The 21,100-nt window shown below is 36.4% G+C and overlaps 1 protein-coding gene across 1 annotated transcript; it reads left to right on the top strand.

Moving 5' to 3' along the window:
• The first annotated feature begins 7,951 nt into the window (after positions 1–7,951).
• LOC114539594 lies at positions 7,952–20,874 on the top strand. The gene is made up of 7 exons (XM_028560230.1): positions 7,952–8,340; positions 11,661–12,635; positions 14,129–14,589; positions 16,883–17,293; positions 18,019–18,429; positions 18,935–19,348; positions 20,503–20,874. Exons 1-7 carry the CDS (start codon positions 8,088–8,090, stop codon positions 20,872–20,874), a joined length of 3,297 nt encoding a protein of 1,098 aa, XP_028416031.1. The 5' UTR covers positions 7,952–8,087.
• Positions 20,875–21,100: the final 226 nt, after the last annotated feature.

Genomic DNA, 21,100 nt, shown 5'->3' with positions numbered 1-21,100 from the left:
TTTGAATGGTGGAGATTATTTAAAGTGGTGGTACGAATTTCATTCCTGACATAAATGCAGACTCCACCATGTGACCCACCATTACGGTCCTTTCTATATATCCTGTATCCTGGTATGTCAATAACAGTGTCTTGGATTGAGTCTTTCAGCCATGTTTCTGTAAATGCAGCGACATCTATTTTTAGATCTAGGAGAACAGGTATTATTTCATCGATTTTCGGAGTAATTGACATCACATTTGAAAGAACTATTCCAGGTACAAAGTTAAAATTAAACTGATCCGCCATTGTTTTAATGGGAATTAAGTTAGAACGATTTACACCAATGTTGGCTGTGTTATTTTCCAGACTAAACTCAGATGATTGAGCCAGTCTGGGTCCCGTCGAGGGGGTGTAACCATAGTTGAGGGAAAGACAATGGGACCGAGATTTGTGGAGATCGCGGGAAACTCGGCTGTTGGAATGTACCCGGAAAAAATAGTCGCTTCCGAAAACCCTGATTATGGCTGGATTTCTTTATAAACTTTCTCCGTAATTTATGTTTTTGTTGTAAGGAGGCGCGATTTGTTATTCTTACTGCAATGGGCATTTGCGAACAGTTTGTTGTTGGATCTCGGGTGGGTTGTGGGCAGCCTATCGTTGGTTCTTGGATTGAATTCCCACCGATAACACTGTCAACGACGTTCACCGTTTTCTCGGGTAAACGGCTACTAGAAGGTTCTCGGGTGGGTTGTGGGCAGCCTATCGTTGGATCTTGGATTGAATTCCCACCGATAACACTGTCAACGACGTTCACCGTTTTTTCGGGTAAACGGCTACTAGAAGGTTCTCGGGTGGGTTGTGGGCAGCCTATCGTTGGATCTTGGATTAAATTCCTACCGATAACACTGTCAACGACGTTCACCGTTTTCTCAGGTGAACAGCTACTAGGAGTACTGCAAACATCCGCATTTACAGCTAGACTATCTCTTTCTTTTCGCGATTCACAACTTGTTGCTGATTCGTAATTTAAATTTCTAATAGTGCTGAGACCGTTCACAGTTTTCTCAGGTGGGCAGCTACTAGGAATACTGATAATATCCCTATCTAGAGTTTTACCAGACAAGCCTGAAAGGCTATTCTGATTTGATGTATTGATTGAGCACAATTTACCTTCCAACTCTGAGATACGTGATTTTAAATGCAAATTTTCATTTTTTAATTTACATAGTTCTTGTTGACTTGCATTAATGATGTTTTCCTGTTCAAAGATTTTATACGACAGGCTTTTAAGCTGACCCTCAACATACTCTTTAAGTAAGAGAAACTGTTCTTCCAGTTTGACTGAAGTACTTTCAGGGGATCGCTGAACTGGTGTAGATACATTAGGCTGGGCAAAAACGTTAGAGAAGGACTTGTCGATATAGGCTTCGAGGTCACTTATAATAGAGGCATCAAAGCTTGTCTCGGCTGTAGCTGTTGATTTACCACTGGTTTTAACTGTGTTTAAGGCACTCACCAGGCGTCTTTTAATTAGGTTACCGTCTTTCCCCTGGAATAACAAGGAATTTTGTTTCCCTGGGTACCATATCACTGCTAGATCGAACGTTGAATCAACAAATTTCTTAGATTTACCGCCAGGTGACATCCATTTGCCGTTCAAACCCATAGTCTTTTCAACAAAATTCTTTAAAGAAGTAAGATCCTGTGACCATTTAAAGCGGGTACCATCGTACTCCAAGTGACCGCGATCATTCAGCTTCTTTAAACTGTCTATGTTTACAATGTCCAGCTTAGATTTTCCAGATTCAATTGGGCTCAATAAACTATGACCTTCCGCCATGTTGTATGATGATGCATGATCAAGGATGCAATGATCAAGGATATTTGGACACGAATGCTGACACGAAATAGTGCCAAAGGGGCAATGGGCAAGGTTGATCGATACAAATACCACCAAAGTCAAAATCATTAGGTTGATTCGCTTTATCTGCATGATGAAAACATGAATAGTGAAAAAAATGAGCTAAAGAAAAGTCTGAAAAATCTGAATGAAGATATTTTTAGTTCAATCTCTGCCAAGGGAATTTTTTTATCCCTGCCTAAAAAATTATTACGCATGCTCTAACTATATGATATTTGCGGCTCCCCGAGCTGATACGCTTACGTTATAACCCCTCCTCCGTCATATAGTTAAAAAAAGTACCTTCAACAAATTTACGGCCATCGACATCAGAAAATAGGAGTGGAAGAAGTCTCGAAGAGGAAAAAATTAAGTCGCGTAGGGCTTAATGTCCTTCGCAATGATTAATTCAAGTCCAAATTCATTACATTGTTTATGAAAGTGCAGGAACTATAAAAAGTTCCTACTGCAGAGAAAATCCGTGAAATTTAATATTCACAGAAAACGGAGTTTTGAGCTTGGAAAAACATTTTACATCGCTGTAACGAAGGCAAAACTGTATTTTTGACTCACGGATATTCCGTAGGAGTAACAGGGAGTCATTGCTAACGGTCTCGCATTCTTTAGTGCCATTAACTCGACCAATCTGCTTTGCGCGCTTAGTGTTAAAAACTTGTTTATCTGCATGGTTATCAACAAGCCAACAATTAATCGGCTATTCGTTGCATCCGTGAGTCGTGTCATTGAAACCTTTGATTTTAATTTTACGATGCTAGGAATCTCTTTGCCCCATCATGTGGTATAGGACCTATCTAATCATATTATGTCCTTTGCTGATCAGAAACTATGTAGCGTGCATGAGGGCGCCCTAAATGGTCAGTCCGGTCATCTTTTGAATTCAAATAGAGTATTTCTTGGAAAAAATAGCGGTTAAACTGCATTTTTCGTGCTAGGCTGATCAGGTAAATATTGATATATTTAAATGCAGTTTTCTTAAAACACTAAAAAACATCAGTAATCTGTCTGTACTGAAACACAACAAGGCTGGTCTGGCCGTTTATACCGTATAAAAGAAAGAGCCCTAAGAAAACCAATCAGTTTCTTTCAGAGGAGAATTTATCTGGAGATATTTAATTCAAAGACAACAAAAGTGATTGAGTCATTGCTGCATTCCTTTTGCTGGAGAACATTTACTTCATGAAAGTAAAAAAAACCTTCCGACGCAGTTGAAACGAAAAAGTCTGATAAATATACGTCCATATCTTATATGTATAGAAATAAACGCTAAATTGTTTTCTTTTTACCTTTATCGTCCATATACTATCATTAACCGGCTAGCGCTGGTTTCATTTCTTACTTGACTGCGATCGCTATATCTTTCAATACCCGCGTGCACAAGGCTTTGCAGGTATACATGTCCTTAACATTTCCGACAATGTCGCTTCATTGTACCCTAATAGAGCTGCATATCACAAGAGCAGCCAATTTTCAGAGCCAATAATATTTTGCCAGTAATAATAGTAGCCCGTATTTATACATATCGAAAAGTATTTCATTTCAATTTAGACGCCAGTTCATCAATTATTTAAAAATTATTAATTTTATAACCTTGTTGACGGAATCTAAGATAGAAATCAAAACATTAAATATTGATCCTGTTTTCACCGGCGACGGCTTGATGACCACAAATTCCCATCACCGTACAAAAGCCATCTAATCTCATAAACTACAGTAGTTTCAATTAAAAAAACATAATTATTACAATTACTAGTTTATTTAACACGAAGAAACGAGGGCAGTGGGAAAGCATCTCGGATCTCTCCCCTGCATAACTATCACTTTAGATGCACATGAATGATCAATCAAGTGGACAAGGATTATCGACCACCTGGACTGGGTACATGCATGTAAGACGTATGGGCAATGAATGTCGATAATGTGAAAAGGGTTCATCAAACATGTATAGAAAGGAGGGTGGGACACGTGTGAAATCTAACCCCTTCAGAACGGGTTTTGCATCATTGAACACTTGAAGAGAGCACGATGTGCTCGTTTGTTTATAACTTCCATTCGGGATAAAATAAGTTCTTTATGACAAATATATTTATGTTTTTGTGTTGGACATAGCAGTGTCTCTGCCTCAAAAAATATATATCTTTAAATTTAAAATGGCGTCATTGTTGCTATATAAGTGCGTAAACCTCTCTTCTTGCTGAGTACCACACGAGTCAGTATTTGCTAGTATAAAGAACGCTTTGCAGGCTCGCAACATTATGCCGCCGAAAGTGCACCAAGTTTTAGCAGTGTCCCCTTCCCCCTTATGATCTAAGTTTGTGTTTTTCTGAAAATAGGATCCGCATGGAAACATTGAGTTCTTATTTTGTATAATTTTAGGCACAATGCAGTCTGAGCGTTCACATGTATTATCATATAAATTATTTCCTACAATGAATATAGCCATATTATAGTATCATTATATAATAGTAGCCGTTATGATTATATAGGCACAAAAACGTCATTTTATAATCTAACAAGTGTTTCTATAACTATATAGAAACACAGGGAAAATGTTTTCTATTTCTTTTATAATATAACTCAATAAAAAATTTTGTACAAATATTATAATTCGATTTAATTACAAATTCTCATTACATCGCTCCGCTTGTCAAGTTCGGCCGGTGATTCTATACAGTTTTAGTATACACCCGATTATTGTCTATTACAAATCCTACATTCTGATTGGCTACTCAACCATTGTCTATTCGTGATGGTGCACGCTTGGGAAAAATTCGCTCGCGCGGCCGTATAAAATTGAGTTAATTAAATTATTTTTCGGTGTAATTTTGCGGTGTATCGATTATTTCCTCGAAATAAATATATCTAGGTACAGGGTGTATAATAAAACAATTAGACAACTCGCCTTCGTTGCCTATGAGCGAATAGTCAACTCAGGCTTCGCCTTCGTTGACTATTCGCTCATAGACAACTCGGACTTGTTGTCTAATTGTTAAATAGAAACACGTTTCTTGATGAATCAGCACGCGCGTACTATAAATGTTGCAGTCGAGATTTCGACTGTGTATACGTCCAGGGAAGCCGAAGTACGTCAAGAATAGTTGCTGGTGCACGGCAGCAATTATTTATTTATTATTTGATGCATAAAATTTCGACTTTTGTGGCTCACTCGTTTGTACGATTTTTATTACGCGTTCATTGTGAAGGATTGCAAACTTAGTCGTTCGTCAGTTTCGATTCCGATCCTTCACAACTCGCGCATAAAAGTCGTATTCGCATACACTCATCAACCATTAAGTAATCTCTATTTATTCTTTTGAATTGCCTAAATTGAAATTTTTCTATAATTTCAATTATACATAAACTGCACAATGACTCATAAACGCAGTGGCGTAGCCTGCCCGACAATTTAGATCACATAAAATTTGTATATAGCATGACTAAATCGTCCCGCTGGCTACATAAACGTAACCTTGCATACAAGCCTTAATATCTTTTGTTTCCTCCTGTTTTCTACTTTTGTTTAGCCACGGAGGTTACATTAACTGAGTCAATTTATAGAGTGTGCAGTGTGAAGCGGCGCCAAGTTAGAATTGCGTGCCTTCACAACATGCCTTTACTCCATCATGGCAACTATGCCGGATAATATGAGTTGGTCTGAAACCAAAGAAGATGGCATAGTTATTATCACCCTACCAGAGAACAACACCAAAACGTCCCTTGAAAAAATTGATTATTTCGTTGGCAACAAAAATAGCAGGACAGAGTAAAAACACATGCACTGTGAAATTTGTGGGTGAATGGGTTGAGCGGTTTGAAGCAATCTAGCAATCGAGTTTCAGGACGATCGCATGGCTGCTCAGTGTGAAATACAGTCTCGGTCAGCGAAAACAGTGAGGTATGCAGTTGCTGATTACGGGGTTGTTGAAAATGCTAAAGATGAATCATAGAAGAGTCAGAAGACGGTTTCACATCATGCTACTGCTGTTGTAGCCTGCATGGTAGGCGGTCCCTATAAATAGTAGGAAAGGCGACAACAGCGAAAGACCGCCAGGGCTCTTACTTTCGGGAAAATTTCCCCAAAATGGAGAAATTGGTAGATTTTTGGGAACGATCTGGGGAATCACTTTTTTCGCGGAAATTTTTTCAAGTGTTGCTGAAAGTCGTGCGTCAGTTGTTTTTTCCTGGTTTTATGTTAAATATGATTATTTTCTCTAATTGATCACATGTGGCCAATGATTGTTACTTGGGAAAATTTGAGAAATTTTTGAGGAATTCATCAATTTTGTTGTGAAAGCCCTGAAGACCGCCTGCCGGGTTTGGCTATGTGTTTTAGAAATTAATGATTGGCTGCGAGTCTGATACGCTGTCAACCAAGAGTAAATATTTTTAATTTGTAACGGTCAAATTTGTAGGCCTCTGGTCTTGGCGGAGTTTATTGTCGATTGCGTTCGCTCCGCTCTTCTAAAACTAAATAATTTTCGAAAGTCGAAACGCGAACTGATTCTTAAACGCGAGCAAGAGATAGCGTTAAAGATTGACTCCTTGGGAAGCATGTTTTAGCCGTTCTACCTGCTAGTAGTTATGCATAGCCAGAAATGAGCGACATCTGTGCCCCCAAGCAACAACACTTAATGTCAGCGGATTCAAATTCACACATGCGTATTCGACACCAATCGGGAAATTGAATATTTTAATTTGACCTTTCGCTTGACCTTTCGCTTTAAGGTCATGCCAGTGAAGTAAAATTTGCCGTAGTGAGGAGTCTCCAAGACAAAATTAGGCTTTTTAGGTATTATATTATTTTGGTCGTTTACGTCGCTAGCCCTTTCAAAGAAAGTTATATTTAAGTTAAATTTTAAATTTTAAACCATAATACATCGTGTATAAATAGCTTATTTCAGATCAGTGACTTTTTCCCGTAATATTTCAAATTTCCCGCATATTCGCGTAATAACATCAAGCAAAGCTTGAGTTCCAGCGGTATTTGGCGATAGGAGACATGCGCTAAAGAACTTAGAAGCATGTTATCTAAGATGAGAATGAAACGAGTTTCAAAACAATAGTTTTGGGGAAGAAATTGACCGAAATATTACCAAGTTATTGCCATTTCAAGCGAAACAAAATCCTTTATTATAGACATGGATGCTTAAAACTACCTTAAAAGAAGCTGGCAGGGACAAGGCAAAGTAAGGTTTTTATTTTATAATTTTTATATCTTCGAAGTTGCAAGGACATTATCTTGCCATTACAAGCTTCGCATATTGGAATTTCTTGGGGAATGATATTTCAAGAAAATTGTAAATATAGTCTACATATAAAAGCTAAACTGCTAAAAGCAAACAGATGTTTGCATGTCATATGATCCTTGCGTAAAGAAGGTGCTTGTCAGGAAGAAGTACATAAGCTGTTTAACAGCTTAGTTTTACCTATTCTTACCTGTGGTCTGTTAGTATATGGTGCCTAAGATTCGGACATGACTGTTGTACAAACGTTTTTAGATAGATGTTTTAAAATATCTCTTATTATATAAATGTACGTGATCTTTTAGAAGTTAATGATAAAAAACTTTATAATAAAGGTATTTCTGATGCTGAACATCCTCTCAAGAAGATTTTACCAAACAAAAAGACAACTTGTTACAACCTTAGAAAGCAGAGGAGTATTCACTCAAAGATTAATACAAATAGATTTAAAAATACTTTTGTAAATAGACTTTTTTACATATGATTTATAGATTTGAAATAGTTGTAACTTAAGATATCTTAAGATGATCAAAAGATTGATTGATAGATTGATTGATTGATTGATTGATTGATAGATTGATAGATTGATTGATTGATTGATTGATTGATTGATTGATTGATTGATTGATTGATTGATTGATTGATTGATTGATTGATTGATTGATTGATTGATTGATTGATTGATTGATTGATTGATTGATTGATTGATTGATTGATTGATTGATTGATTGATTTGGCGGCGCACAAATTAAAATAAGTATGTTTTCCGTTTGACATCCTTACACGAAGTACTTCCAAAGTAGCGCGTGTTCATGTGTGTTCATTCCTCGTTTATTGCGATCTAAACTAGAATTTGGAAGAAAATAATCTAAAAAATTGGTTCCTACTTTTGCGATTTTTCATTCCGTGATCTCTCCTTTTGGTAGAAAGAGCTCCTAGATTCGGATGAATGGATGCGTGATTCCGCACACGCCAATAGCAGTTGATTGTTGGCAAAGACGGCTTGTGCATGCCAAAATATGTTTTCTAACTCACATGCACACAGACCATACTCAAGGGTTAACCTCATCTTGGGATCAGCCGATCTATTGCTCTGAAATCACTCGAAGTTTGGCGATAGAACACTTGAATATTAAACCATGTTTTCTTATTTCAATTCCTGTTGGTCAAAGCACCATTATTCCTTTGGATGATGCAGGTAAAATTAGCTTCATATGCATGCACCTTTTGCAGGAAAACTGTAGTCCAGTAAATGCAATGCAGCGGTTTGCTAAGTGTACACACTTTGCTAAGTGTACACACTTAAATGTTTTGTGGAAAAGTCAGGTGCTGTGGTCAGATTTTGTGGGTGTATGTAGGTCCAAACATATGCACAGAGCTGGAGCTATTGTTCAGTGTATTGAGTTTTAAGAGGATGTTATCAACCAGGATTTAGGCAAATTCTTAATGATGAAAAATGTGTGTTTAGGTACTTCCCTAGCATGTGCAGTTGATAATTTTTGCTTACATCACCTGGGGCCAGTCATATAAAGGCTAGTTAATTAGCTGACAGAAGTGGCCAATAAGAGTTGTGTAAAACAGTAGAAACTCCATTTCAAAAATGTAATTTTCGACATTTCAATTAAGCTATAGTCAGGAAGAGAATGAGGATAATATTACATATGTACAAGTATATATAGTGAAGTAATTTAATATGTTTAGCTGAATATTAATAAATATATAGAAGCTTTTGTTCCATGATTAAGAATAGATATCTTTCTATTCATGGTATGGGACTCGACTTTAATTTAGTTTAATTTAATTAATTTAGGCTTATAATTAAACATATCTAATTACTTCACGATATATACTTGTACATACGTAATATCATCCTCACTCAATACACTGACTATGACTTAGCCGAAACGCCGAAACTTATGTTTTTGGATGTTTATGTTTACTTTACAGAGTTTTTATTGTTTTATATAAAATATTAAAATGAAATACTCAATGGTTCCCGTAAAGAGTTGTGTATTGTAAGAGAAAAGTCCTGAAAAGTATGCTCATACCAGTTTGTTTGTCTCTATTATTTTCAACTTTGTCACTTCGTCTATGTATCACTCTACATACCAGTACCCCAGAGGATCGAGGAAGAGAACATAAGCCATAAGACTTTGACTATCATAACCAAGTAAACAGAACAGAACATGCTATTAATCTTAGAAAATATTTGAGATACCTTGTGTCACTGATCAATTGGATTGCAATGATGCAGGCCAATATGCCCCTTCCATTTTTCACAATTCTCCTATAATTTACAATCTATAATCCAGCTTCAAATCCATGAAAAATTAGCTGATATTAATATTTAGATTTTTCTGTTCAAAAATACAAAAGGTCTTCTTTAGCTAGAATATGGCTATATATTAACAGAATGTCGATCATTTCCCCTAATTGCCTTTTAGGCTACAGGAACTCTCAGAGACTCTCTGTTGGGAATATTGCCAGATTGTAATGTAGCACGTACCATACCATGAATTCATAAGTTCATTTTTCATGAATTGTGAAGATAAATAAGAGCAATATAAAACCTTGTGCTATATGACATAAAACAGAATTCTGGTTGTAAAGTTTGCTGGTGTCTGCTCCTCCTTCTGTGATCAAAGTATGCTTGGTTTGATCCTCCCATGAACCTTATTCTACCCTAATTATATTTTCTGTTATATGCTGTTTACGAGGATTAAAAATTCATGTACTACCAATTCCAGCCAGTCTTCCAAGGTCATTGTTAGGTTGTCTCTAAAATTATTCAAATAATGTGAATAATTTGTCCTGTTACAAAATATGTGAGTCTGCTCAACCATCCGTGAAATAAATACAGTTTTATGTTCCAATTTGAGACAGGTGTGTTATTGTTGTTGCCATTATAGCAGCTGATCTGCAATTATGCCAACTTGCATTGAATTAGTGTACCAATGGAGTTAAGTTACCAGTATTGCTTTAGAGAAATCAATTAATCCTATATTCTAAATTCTTTAAAATATATCTCAATAGAAGAAAGATATAGATTTTTGCCATGATGAGAAGCAATACATATTTCATCAGTTATGGACTGTTATTTCACTCTCTGGTGATAGTTAGGTGTTATTTCATTGACTGGTGCCTGCTTATTATTTCATTTAGTAGTGACTCGTTATTATTTTATTGAATATGTAGTGACTGATTATTACATTGACTAGTGCCTGGTTATCATTTCATTGTCTAGTGACTGGTTATTATTTTGTTGGTTGGTTACTGGTTATTATATCATTGGCTAGTGAAGTCCTGGTTATTATTTCATGTACTAGTGACTGGTTATTATTTCATTTACTTGTGACTACTGAAATTACTATTTCATTTACTAGTGACTGGTTATTACATTTATCATTTAATTGTGACTACTGTAATAAGTATTGCATTAATTAGTGACTAATTACTATTTTGATGACTATTGACTAGTTGTTATATCATTAGGCTAGTGACTGGATATTATTTTGTTGACTAGTGACTTGTTATTTCATTGACTAGTGACTGGTTATTATTTCATTTACTAGTGACTTGTTATTATTTCATTGACTTGTGCATGACTACTCTAATTACTATTTCATTGACTAATTACTGGTTATTATTTCATTGACTAGTGACTGGTTATTATTTCATTTACTAGTGACTGGTTATTATTTCATTTACTAGCTAGTGACTGGTTATTATTTCATTGACTTTTGTATGACTACTGTAATTACTATTTCATTGACTAATTACTGGTTATTATTTCATTTACTAGTTACTGGTTATTATTTCACTGACTAATGACTTGTTCTTATTTCATTGACTAGTGACTGGTTATTATCAATTTTTATTCACTATTGAGTGGTCATTATTTCATTGACTAGTGACTGGTAATTATTTCATTAACTAGTGATTAATTATCATTTCATTGACTAGTGACTAGTTATTATTTCGTTAGCCTAGTTACTAGTAATTATTTCATTAACTAGTGATTAATTATTATTTTATTGACTAGTGACTAGTTATTATTTCATTAGCCTATAGTTACTGGTGATTATCTCATTAACTAGTCATTAATTATTATTTCATTGACTAGTGACTAGTTATTATTTCATTAGCCTAGTTACTGGTAATTATTTCATTAACTAGTGATTAATTATTATTTCACTGACTAGTGACTAGTTATTGTTTCATTAGCCTAGTTACTGGTAATTATTTCATTAACTAGTGATTAATTATTATTTCATTGACTAGTGACTAGTTATTATTTCATTAGCCTAGTTACTGGTAATTTTTTCATTAATTAGTGACAGGTTATTGTTTCATTAGGCTAGTGACTGGTAATTATTTCATCAAATCTGGCTCAGCACCTGCCTAAAATATACAGTTGATAAACTCTATTTGACGGTAATGAAAAACTCCAAGCTGCTCCTGGTATAAATAGATATGAAGCTAAGTCTCATACGTAATCTACATTTTCTATCTTTTTAGGGGTTGAAACGATGACGGTCACCTTGATCGATGCTAATCACTGTGCCGGCGCTGTGATGTTGTTGTTTCAAGGTTATTTTGGTTGCATTCTTCATACGGGTGACTTTCGATACTTCAACGGAATGCTTGACGTTCCTCCATTCACGAAGGACATCGTCATCAACACGTTGTACTTAGATAACACATACTGCGACCCACGTTGCGAGTTTCCTTCACGAGCTGAAGCAATCAAAAAAATTTTAAATATAATACATGACAACCCTGGCAAGGAAGTCAGAATTGGTCTCGATAAACTCGGAAAGGAAGAGCTTCTTTTTGAAATAGCTAAGGACCAAGGTGTTCCAATTTTTGTTGAGGAAAAATTGCGTCTCGAAGTGGCCGAGTTGCTTGGTCATAGCGGGTTTTTCACAAGAAGTCAAGAGGACACGTATATTAAGGTGTTCAGTAGGCGTTCTGTAAACAGACGTGCGCTGATGGATTTGAATAGGAATGTTCGTCCAACCATAGGCATATTGCCAAGCGCTTTATACATAGGCAGAGCAAACCCATTTGCAGAAAGCGATGAGATTTTCGTTGTGCCATACTCAGACCATTCGTCGTTCTCCGAGCTGAAAGCGTTCGTGGCCAAGTTGCGACCTGAACGTATCATTCCGGTTGTTCGTAAGAACGGCCGAAAGGACGAAGACTCGCCCGACCGTTCGGACATGACCATATTTGCGAATGAAATGTCAAGTAATGCAGGGCCCCACATTTTTGACATACCTCCAACGGTTCGAGAATTCATGTCGGGAAGTTCCAACAACAACCGCAACACACCTTCTGTAAAACGTAAGGCCTCCACCAGCTACTTTAACAGCAGATCTAAACGACCGTGTGGTATTGTATTTTCTCCTGAAAAGCAAACGGCAGCTTGCGTGGAAACAGATAAAGTGGCAGTCCAAGAAGAAGCAAATACCTCTAACCAGCCGCACGAAGGTACAGTAACACAAATTTAACGATTCTACATAGCGTATAAAGAACGCAACATTAAATATTCATGATATTTGCATACGTTTTTTGGTAAAGGGCCCTTTTCTTTATACGATACTTCGTCATAATTACAGTAGCCTTTCTCACAACGAGCGTGAGATCTCGTAACGACGAGTTTCTTTATTAGGCTGAATTTATTCTTCAAATGGTTTTTTGATTCTAAAAAAAATGCTTTTCATGTTGTTATATATATTTTTAAACCTATATTTAAGAAAATTGAAAGTACTCCAATAACGTCATCGTGGGAAAGGCTAATTCTTTGTAATTTGTTGTACACTGCAATTCGGTGACATATGGAAACGCGAAACTTTAAATGGGCACAAAACATGGGCCACGTCCTTCGAGATTGCAGCCGTTCATCTCTAAGTACAGTTCTGCTGGAGCTTGCGTACCACGCAAAGATCGCATGAAACGTTTGGGCTGCTGCCTTACAGTAAATCATCGAACTGCGAACTGTTCGACAATTCACGGGTGTAATACTGGCGTTAGTACGACTGCTGTAGCCATGTGGGCAACGATCTTTTGACTTTTGTGATCGATGCCAAAGCGAATATCATGAATATTATTAACACTTTTATTGACAAAAATATAACGCATGAAATTTTACATAGTGGTAAAAAGCATTCAAATTAATACCAAACTAATGCGGGAACCAATGAGCATTTTCATCAAATACACAACAACGGTAACTCCGAATGAGGACATGTTGATTCAACGTTTCGACTTTATTTAGTCATCATCAGGAATGGATAATGTTACATATATATATTGTACTTCGTAAGATATACAGATCTTTTGTTATTTAATCTCTACTAGTAGAAAACCAATAGTTCTCGGGATGCTTTCATGCCATGGTTCATTTCCGGTTTTTGCCTGTGGATGGCGAGTGCTTCTTTGAATAATAATACTGACCAGCGTTTTGCCATATCCAGGATGATGGAGTTTTGGAGAAGGAATAGCTTAGTCTTACCTAACGCTGGAGATTAATTTTAAAAGATCTGTATGTATTACGCAGTACTATGTAACATTATCCATTTCTGATGATGACTAAATAAAATCGAATCGTTGAATGGAAATGCTCTTGTTACCGTTGTGGTGTCTTTGATGAAAATACCAAATGCATCTAAATTCTTACTTCATTCAAGTTTTTTAGTCCTAGTTTTTAGCTCTACCACTGTTAAAGGGCTCTTTTCAGTAGGCGGAATTTTACGTGCTTTTTGTTTGTTTTTTCTTATGTTAGTTTTGCATGAAAGCGTACAGGCAATGAAAAGTTACGCTCCGCGCGCAAATTCCCCCCTAGTGGTAAACAACCCTGAAACTAGCTAACTGTCCATATGATATAGAAAAATTACGTCAGGCTAATGTTTACAGTGAGTCGTGCTTCGAAAGACACCTTGTTATTAATTTGTATCAATCCACATGTTCCGACTTATATATAGAGACAGATGTGGTGAACCAACATCGTCTTCCTGTGAATGAAGCAAGCAAGATATTGCAAGAAGAACGAGCTCCTTTCGACGAGGAAATGTCAGCCAAATCACTAGGCGACAATGAAGTCGACAGGTCCCCTGGTTTGCCAAAACAAGGAAAATTCTCTGAAAGCCAAAATTTGAAACTTAGTGGAACACCTAGTAAGCGTGTGTTGCAGCTGAAGCAGAGTATTATTGAACATATCCAGCGTATGGTTGAGAGTCCTTCTGCAGTTGCTGTCAACCCGAAGGAACCGCGAGAAAATGCTAGCGCTGTAGAATTACCAAAGGACACTGAAATATCGTTCAATAAAAGAAACACAGATAAAATTAACATTTTACCCCAAAGTGGCAATGAATTGCAACAGAAGCGAGATGACGACTTGCCAAACTTGCCAGAAATAGAAGCGAACAAGAAATCGGAGCTTCCGGTAGGCTTTCATATTGCGAATATAAGTTTGTATCTATTGATAACCAAGGAGCAGCGTGGCAGCGTCTTCAAACAACAATGTTGATTTGTTTCTCTTTGTTATTGATCTGCTTTTTCACTGATAGTGGCGCTATATTTATTAGTCATGCATAATTACTGGTAGCTAATTCAGGGGTAAAAATCCACATCTAGAACCCATATAATATTGGCGCGCTTTTCTTAACTCTCGCAACATTCTCGCGTGTTTGGATTAGGCCATGTATCCATGCAAACACGGAAACCATTAAGTAATTGTTTAATCAGTTATAGAGCGAAGCGTATGAGAACAAACGTCTGTGTACACACTGATAGAATATCCGTAGGTAAGGATTAAGGAGCACCGCAGAAATTTGTATTTATGAAGTTTCAACCCGAAAATCTGATCACTGGTTCACAATTGTGTATTTCTGTATAAAGGTCAATTATCTTTTGAATACGCAATCTCCAATCTTTTGGGAGCTCATCATACTCATCTTACAGCTGTTAAATGGTCATTTTGAGGCTTAAAGAGAATACACAATGGAAATTACGCATTTTTCCGAGTTTTATTGTGAAAGAATTTTTCGATTTTTTAAAAAGGAAAAAATCTTAGAGCCGTTTGGATCCGTGAACTCAAATAAGACTGGAACGCTAGCTCTCTGACTTTCCTTCATTAATGAGTAAAGCCAGGATGGCGGACAATGAAGCTGAGCTATATTAAAATTCCTAGAGGACTTGCTCTCGGGCAGATCCATTGAGCTATTTTTAAATCCCTGGACGACTTGCTCGTCATTTCTCGCTAACTTCGCCGCCATGTTTTTGTCACCAAAAACATGAAAAACATGCCGAATTTCGTCATATTTACCACTGACCGCGATCAATTAATACAAGTCATAGATGCTGTTTATGCCAATGCAAAAATAAATATACATATATTGAAACGTCAAAGAAATGTGGACAAAAGTTGAACTACAAATTTTCATAATCACCGTCTGACACTGAATGACAGGTTTATTTTTTATTTTCTTAATGATGTTTTCGTTATTTATACATTCCTATATTAAATTTAACAAATGCTCAAACTTTTTGGCACTATTTAGCCCTACTTCATATACAATTTTAATCTTAAGTTTGGCCAACCTATAAGATGCTCATGATAACATGGGAGCTTTTGAATGTAACAAGTATAAAGAAAGGAATATTGATCATGGAACTAAAGATAAAGTTTTACAGCTTTTAATATTTTTATGCAGCATGCTTGCATGTATGTACAAATTAGAAGGAGTAATAAACAGTCATATGAATAATTTGACAAAAAAATTAAAATTAACACCAAAAAGGGTCATTAGATGTTTTCATACTGATCTTTATGGGAAAATTGACTTCAATAACATACAAATGGTGTATTTGCTGCAAATTGTGTACTGCATGTATAAGGCATGGACAAGACATTATAGTCATCAAGGTTCCTTAACTTCATGGTCAAGGATGTATTTGGAGCTTATAAACAGAAGTATTTTTGCAACTCAAGCTTTGCTTTATTTCCAACTTCAAGTTGAAGCAACTATGTCAGCAGGGTATTGCACATGTGATATTATTAATTTGTGACATTTGTAACATCTTACTACCATTGAAGTAACCGTCAACCTAGCCACCATTGAAGTAACAATAAACATTACTACCATTATTCTGCCTTTAATAGAATAAAAGCAACACATAACCATCAGACAGTTTTGAATCCCTGTGTTAGTAGATTAGGTGGAATGTTTATTTTTTTATAACATGTAAATAAATATCGATCAAACTACCAAGTTTTAAAAGACTTTATAGCGACTTCTGAGTGACAATATAAACAGAATAGATCAGGCCATCCAATGGGCTTCAACCAATCAGAACACGCGTTATATACATATTATTTATAATAACATATACTTCCAGCCACATATCAACAAAAACCCATTTACCCGTAATAATCTTTGAAATTGAACACTTTTTTAATCGTTTCGCAACAATCGAGCAAAATGCACATGTATAAATTTCCCTCACTCGTTATAGATTTCTATGGGACATCGCCCTGGCCGCGAGCCCGCCCCAGTGTTTTCATGCGTTGTTTTCTCTGTCAAGTTTGAATATCCCGGTAAAACACTCGCTTTCGCTGTTCATATATTATTACACCTAAAATTTAACCTCAAGTTCCATTAAAATGTCACATCTCGTTGCCTCAAATCATTCTTTTCTCTTAGGTATTTAAAAAAAACTTCTCTATTTCATCACAGGTAAGCCTGGACCAACCGAGAGAGATGCAGCTTGAGTTGAGTTCCACAGAACATACCGAAGCATTGAATGACTCCAACTTTACATCGTGTGGTTCACAAACTACATCAAATGGTCCGGAAACGCGCGATCCACTGGCAACCGTGCGCAGAAATTCAGGCATTGAACTTGGTCATTCTGAAGGCAAAGTCGAAAACACGTCGATCAGTTCGAAAACCTCAAATGAGTATAACCCACTAGAAGCTGATGTTTCAGTGTCGAAATCTGTAAAAGTTGTTGAACCGCAAGTAAATGAGGCTGAAAATATCCTGGGAAAATCTGAGCCCCAGTTGGTCCAGCAAGGTGTCCAAAGTGATGTTTGCAACTCCCCAATAGGGAATGGTGGCGAAACTAAGAATGGAGAGAGCGAAATGGTAAATATACGCTAAACTTTATTAATTTTGAAATATATTATTTAGCTATATACCGTCAACCAATCTTGTTGTGATAAAATTTAACGCTTTTATTAAAGTTTAATAAAGTTGCATCTTTAGATTATCACTAATAGAACGAATTAAGTGGTACAATTAATGCCAAAATCATACTCGTAGTTAACAAATGTTGCTCGTGCTGGGCGATGTTGCTCGTACAATTAGGGATTAATTGTATTTGTGATGTTTGAAATTTTGACAAAATTTTCACAAAATTTTCTATAAAAACGTCACTCGTATTCCAATAATATTTTCAGATGTGCTAGAGCACCCCGCTGAATAGCTGGCAAAAATTTAACACTTCCCGATCTCTGATTCACATATACTTCATGCCACATATTCACAAAAACCTATTTATCCGTAATAATCTTTGAAATTCAACATTTTGTAAATCGTTTTGCCAAAATCGAGCAAAATGCGCAAATATAAATTTCCCTCACTCATTATACCTTTGTATGGGAAATCGCTTTGGCCGCGAGTTTGCCCCAATGTTTTCATACATCGTTTTCTCGGTTTAGATATCCCGGGAAAACACTCGCTCTCGCTGTTCATATGATTATTACATCCAAAATTTAACTCCAAGTCATATTTAAAGTGTAACATCTCGTTGCCTCAAAATACTCTTTTGTCTTAAGATATTTAAAAAAAACGTCTCTATTTCATCACAGGTAAACCTGGACCAACCGAGTGAGATGCAGAGTGAGTTGAGTTCCACAGAACATACCGAAGCATTGAATGACTCCAACTTTACATCGTGTGGTTCACAAACTACATCAAATGACCCGGAAACACGCGATCCACTTGCAACCGTGCGCAGAAATGTAAGCATTGAACTTGGTCATTCTGAAGGCATAGTCGAGAACACGTCGATCAGTACGAAAACTTCAAATCAGTATAACCCACTAGAAGCTGATGTTTCAGTTTCTAAATCTGAAAAAGTTGTTGAACCTCAAGCAAACGAGGCTGATAATATCCTGGGAAAATCTGAGCCCCAGTTGGTTCAGCGAGATGTCCAAAGTGATGTTTGCAACTCCCCAATAGGGAATGATGCCCAAACTAAGAATGGAGAGAGCGAAATGGTAAATATACGCTAAACTTTAATCATTTTAAAATATACTATTTAGCTGTAATACCACCAACCAATCTTGTTGTGATAAAATTTAACGCTTTTATTAAAGTTTAATACAGTTGCATCTTTAGATTATCAGTAATAGAACGAATTAAGTCGTACAATTAATGCCAAAATCTTACTCGTGGTTAACAAATGTTGCTCGTGCTGAGCGATGTTGAGGGATTAATTGTATTTGTGATGTTTGAAATTTTGACAAAATTTTATTAAAACCGAAACGATTAATTAAAACAAAACAAAACGATTAATTAAAACAAACCGTTCTTCGCAGTTCTGTTTTCATACATTGTTTTCTCGTGCAGTCGGGTTTGAATATCCCGGTGAGACACTCGCTCTCGCTGTTCATATATTACATCCAAAATTTAACTTGAAGTCCTATTTAGAGTGTCACATCTCGTTGCCTCAAATCACTCTTTCTCTTAGGTATTTAAAAAAACTTCTCTATTTCATCACAGGTAAGCTTGGACCAACCGAGTGAGATGCAAAGTGAGTTGAGTTCCACTGAACATACCGAAGCATTGAATGACTCCAATGTAAAGACATCGTGTGGTTCACAAACTATATCAAATGACCCGGAAACGCGCGATCCAATGGCAACCGTGCCCAGAGATTCAAGCATTGAACTTGGTCATTTTGAAGGCATAGTCGAGAACACGTCGATCAGTACGAAAACCTCAAATCAGTGTAACCCACTAGAAGCTAATGTTTCAGTGTCTGAATCAGAAAAAGTTGTTGAACCTCAAGAAAATGAGCCTGAAAATATCCTGAGAAAATCTGAACCCCAGTTCGTGCAGCAAGATGTCCAAAGTGATGTTTGCAACCCCCAAATAGGGAATGATGCCCGAACTGAGAATGGAGAGAGCAAAATGGTAAATATACGCTAAACTTTAATAATTTTAAATTATACAATTTAGCTATATACCACCAATCAATCTTATTTTGATAAAATTTAACGATTTTATTGAAATTAAATAAAGTTGTATCTTTAGATTACAGAAGATATATAATTAATTAATGAGTAATAGAACGAATTAAGTCTTGCAATTAATGCCAAAATCATACTCGTGGTTAAAAAATGTTGCTCGTGTTGAGCGATGTTGAAATTTTCACAAATTTTCTATAAAAACTTCACTCGTATTGCTATAATATTTCAGATATGCTAGAGCACCTCGTTCAATAGCTGGCCTTCCGCGTATACGCGTTTTGTATAAATAAGAACTCTATATTAACAATGTTAAGCTAGTGGGTTTTCTGGCAGTGCAAAGTAGTGGAGTGTTAAGCGGTTTTGGTCTCTAGTGCGGTATGTGAATGTCTGGGTGCGAATACGCGCCGTTTACTTTCTGTTTTTTTTTACCTTCTTTTCTCTTTTGATGTTTGCAACCCCGAAAATGAACCTCTGAAAATATCTTTAGGTTAGTTTTTGGGTTATTTGATATCTGATTCATTTTTTGAGTTTCTTTGTTTTCTCAAAAGTGCAAGCGTTTAGCGGAGGCCTGGAGATGAAGTGATCTACCATATCTAAATTAGCTTCATCGTTAATTCCAAATTTTACTCGCTATCGCATAATTATCTAAAATTAAATCAAATCAGCATACAAAATAACTAAATAAAAACACCAAAATAAAACTTTGCTTTAATTGTAACCACTCCTATGCAAAAAACATCAATAATAATCATGCATTGCGTATCACAATCATTCTTACCTATCTTTCACGTATTTAGAAATTGTAAAGAACTCACCTTCCGGAGACCTTTTGTCTCGATTCATTCGAGAAGCCACTGGAACAACTTCTGTTCGTGTCTCTCTGGGATATCCAAACTCTTGAAAACGAATAATTAAAACATTCTGTTTTCATACATTGTTTTCTCAGTTGGGTTTGAATATCCCGGTGAGACACTCGCTCTCGCTGTTCATATATTACATCCAAAATATAACTTGAAGTCCTATTTGAAGTGTCGCATCTGGTTGCCTCAAATCACTCTTTTTCTTAAGATATTTAAAAAAAAGTGTCTTTCATCACAGGTAAACCTGGACCAACCGAGTGAGATGCAGAGTGAGCTGAGTTCCACAGAACATACCAAAGCATTGAATGACTCCAACTTTACATCGTGTGGTTCACAAACAAGATCAAATGATTCGGAAACACGCGATCCACTGGCAACCGTGCGCAGAAATTTAGGCATTGAACTTGGTCATTCTGAAGGCATAGTCGAGAACACGTCGATCAGTACGAAAACCTCAAATCATTATAACCCACTACAAGCTGATGTTTCAGTTTCTAAATCTGAAAAGTTGTTGAACCTCAAGCAAATGAGGCTGATAATAGCCTGGGAAAATCTGAGCCCCAGTTGGTGCAGCAAGGTGTCCAAAGTGATGTTTGCAAGTCCCCAATAAATAAAGACAACAAAATGGTAGCAGTTGATTTCCAATTTCCTGATGACAGTTCTCCGGTTGCGCATTCTAAACCGGATGATTTAACTAGGGACACTGTCGAACATCAGTCTCAGCCCGGCCTTGAAGACTCTCTAAAGGCATTAACTAATTGGAAAATTGGCGTTGCAAAAACAAATCGTAAAAACGATCTTCCTTCAAACGAAATTTGCAGCGCGGAAAAATTAGA

The sequence above is a fragment of the Dendronephthya gigantea genome, unplaced genomic scaffold (assembly GCF_004324835.1).
Source record: "Dendronephthya gigantea isolate DGI-Jeju-01 unplaced genomic scaffold, DenGig_1.0 000208F, whole genome shotgun sequence".
Taxonomy (NCBI): Eukaryota; Metazoa; Cnidaria; class Anthozoa; order Malacalcyonacea; family Nephtheidae; genus Dendronephthya; species Dendronephthya gigantea.
The sequence above is the reverse complement of the archived record's forward strand: the minus strand, read 5'-3'. Positions and strand labels throughout refer to the sequence as shown.

Bases quoted from the DNA above. Each gene is read 5' to 3' on its own strand.
- LOC114539594 (XM_028560230.1), top strand. From the start codon at position 8,088: ATGAATGGATGCGTGATTCCGCACACGCCAATAGCAGTTGATTGTTGG. The intron at 14,590-16,882 runs GTAGGCTTTCAT...ATTTCATCACAG, and splicing joins ACAAGAAATCGGAGCTTCCG to GTAAGCCTGGACCAACCGAG. The intron at 19,349-20,502 runs GTAAATATACGC...CTTTCATCACAG, and splicing joins AGAATGGAGAGAGCAAAATG to GTAAACCTGGACCAACCGAG.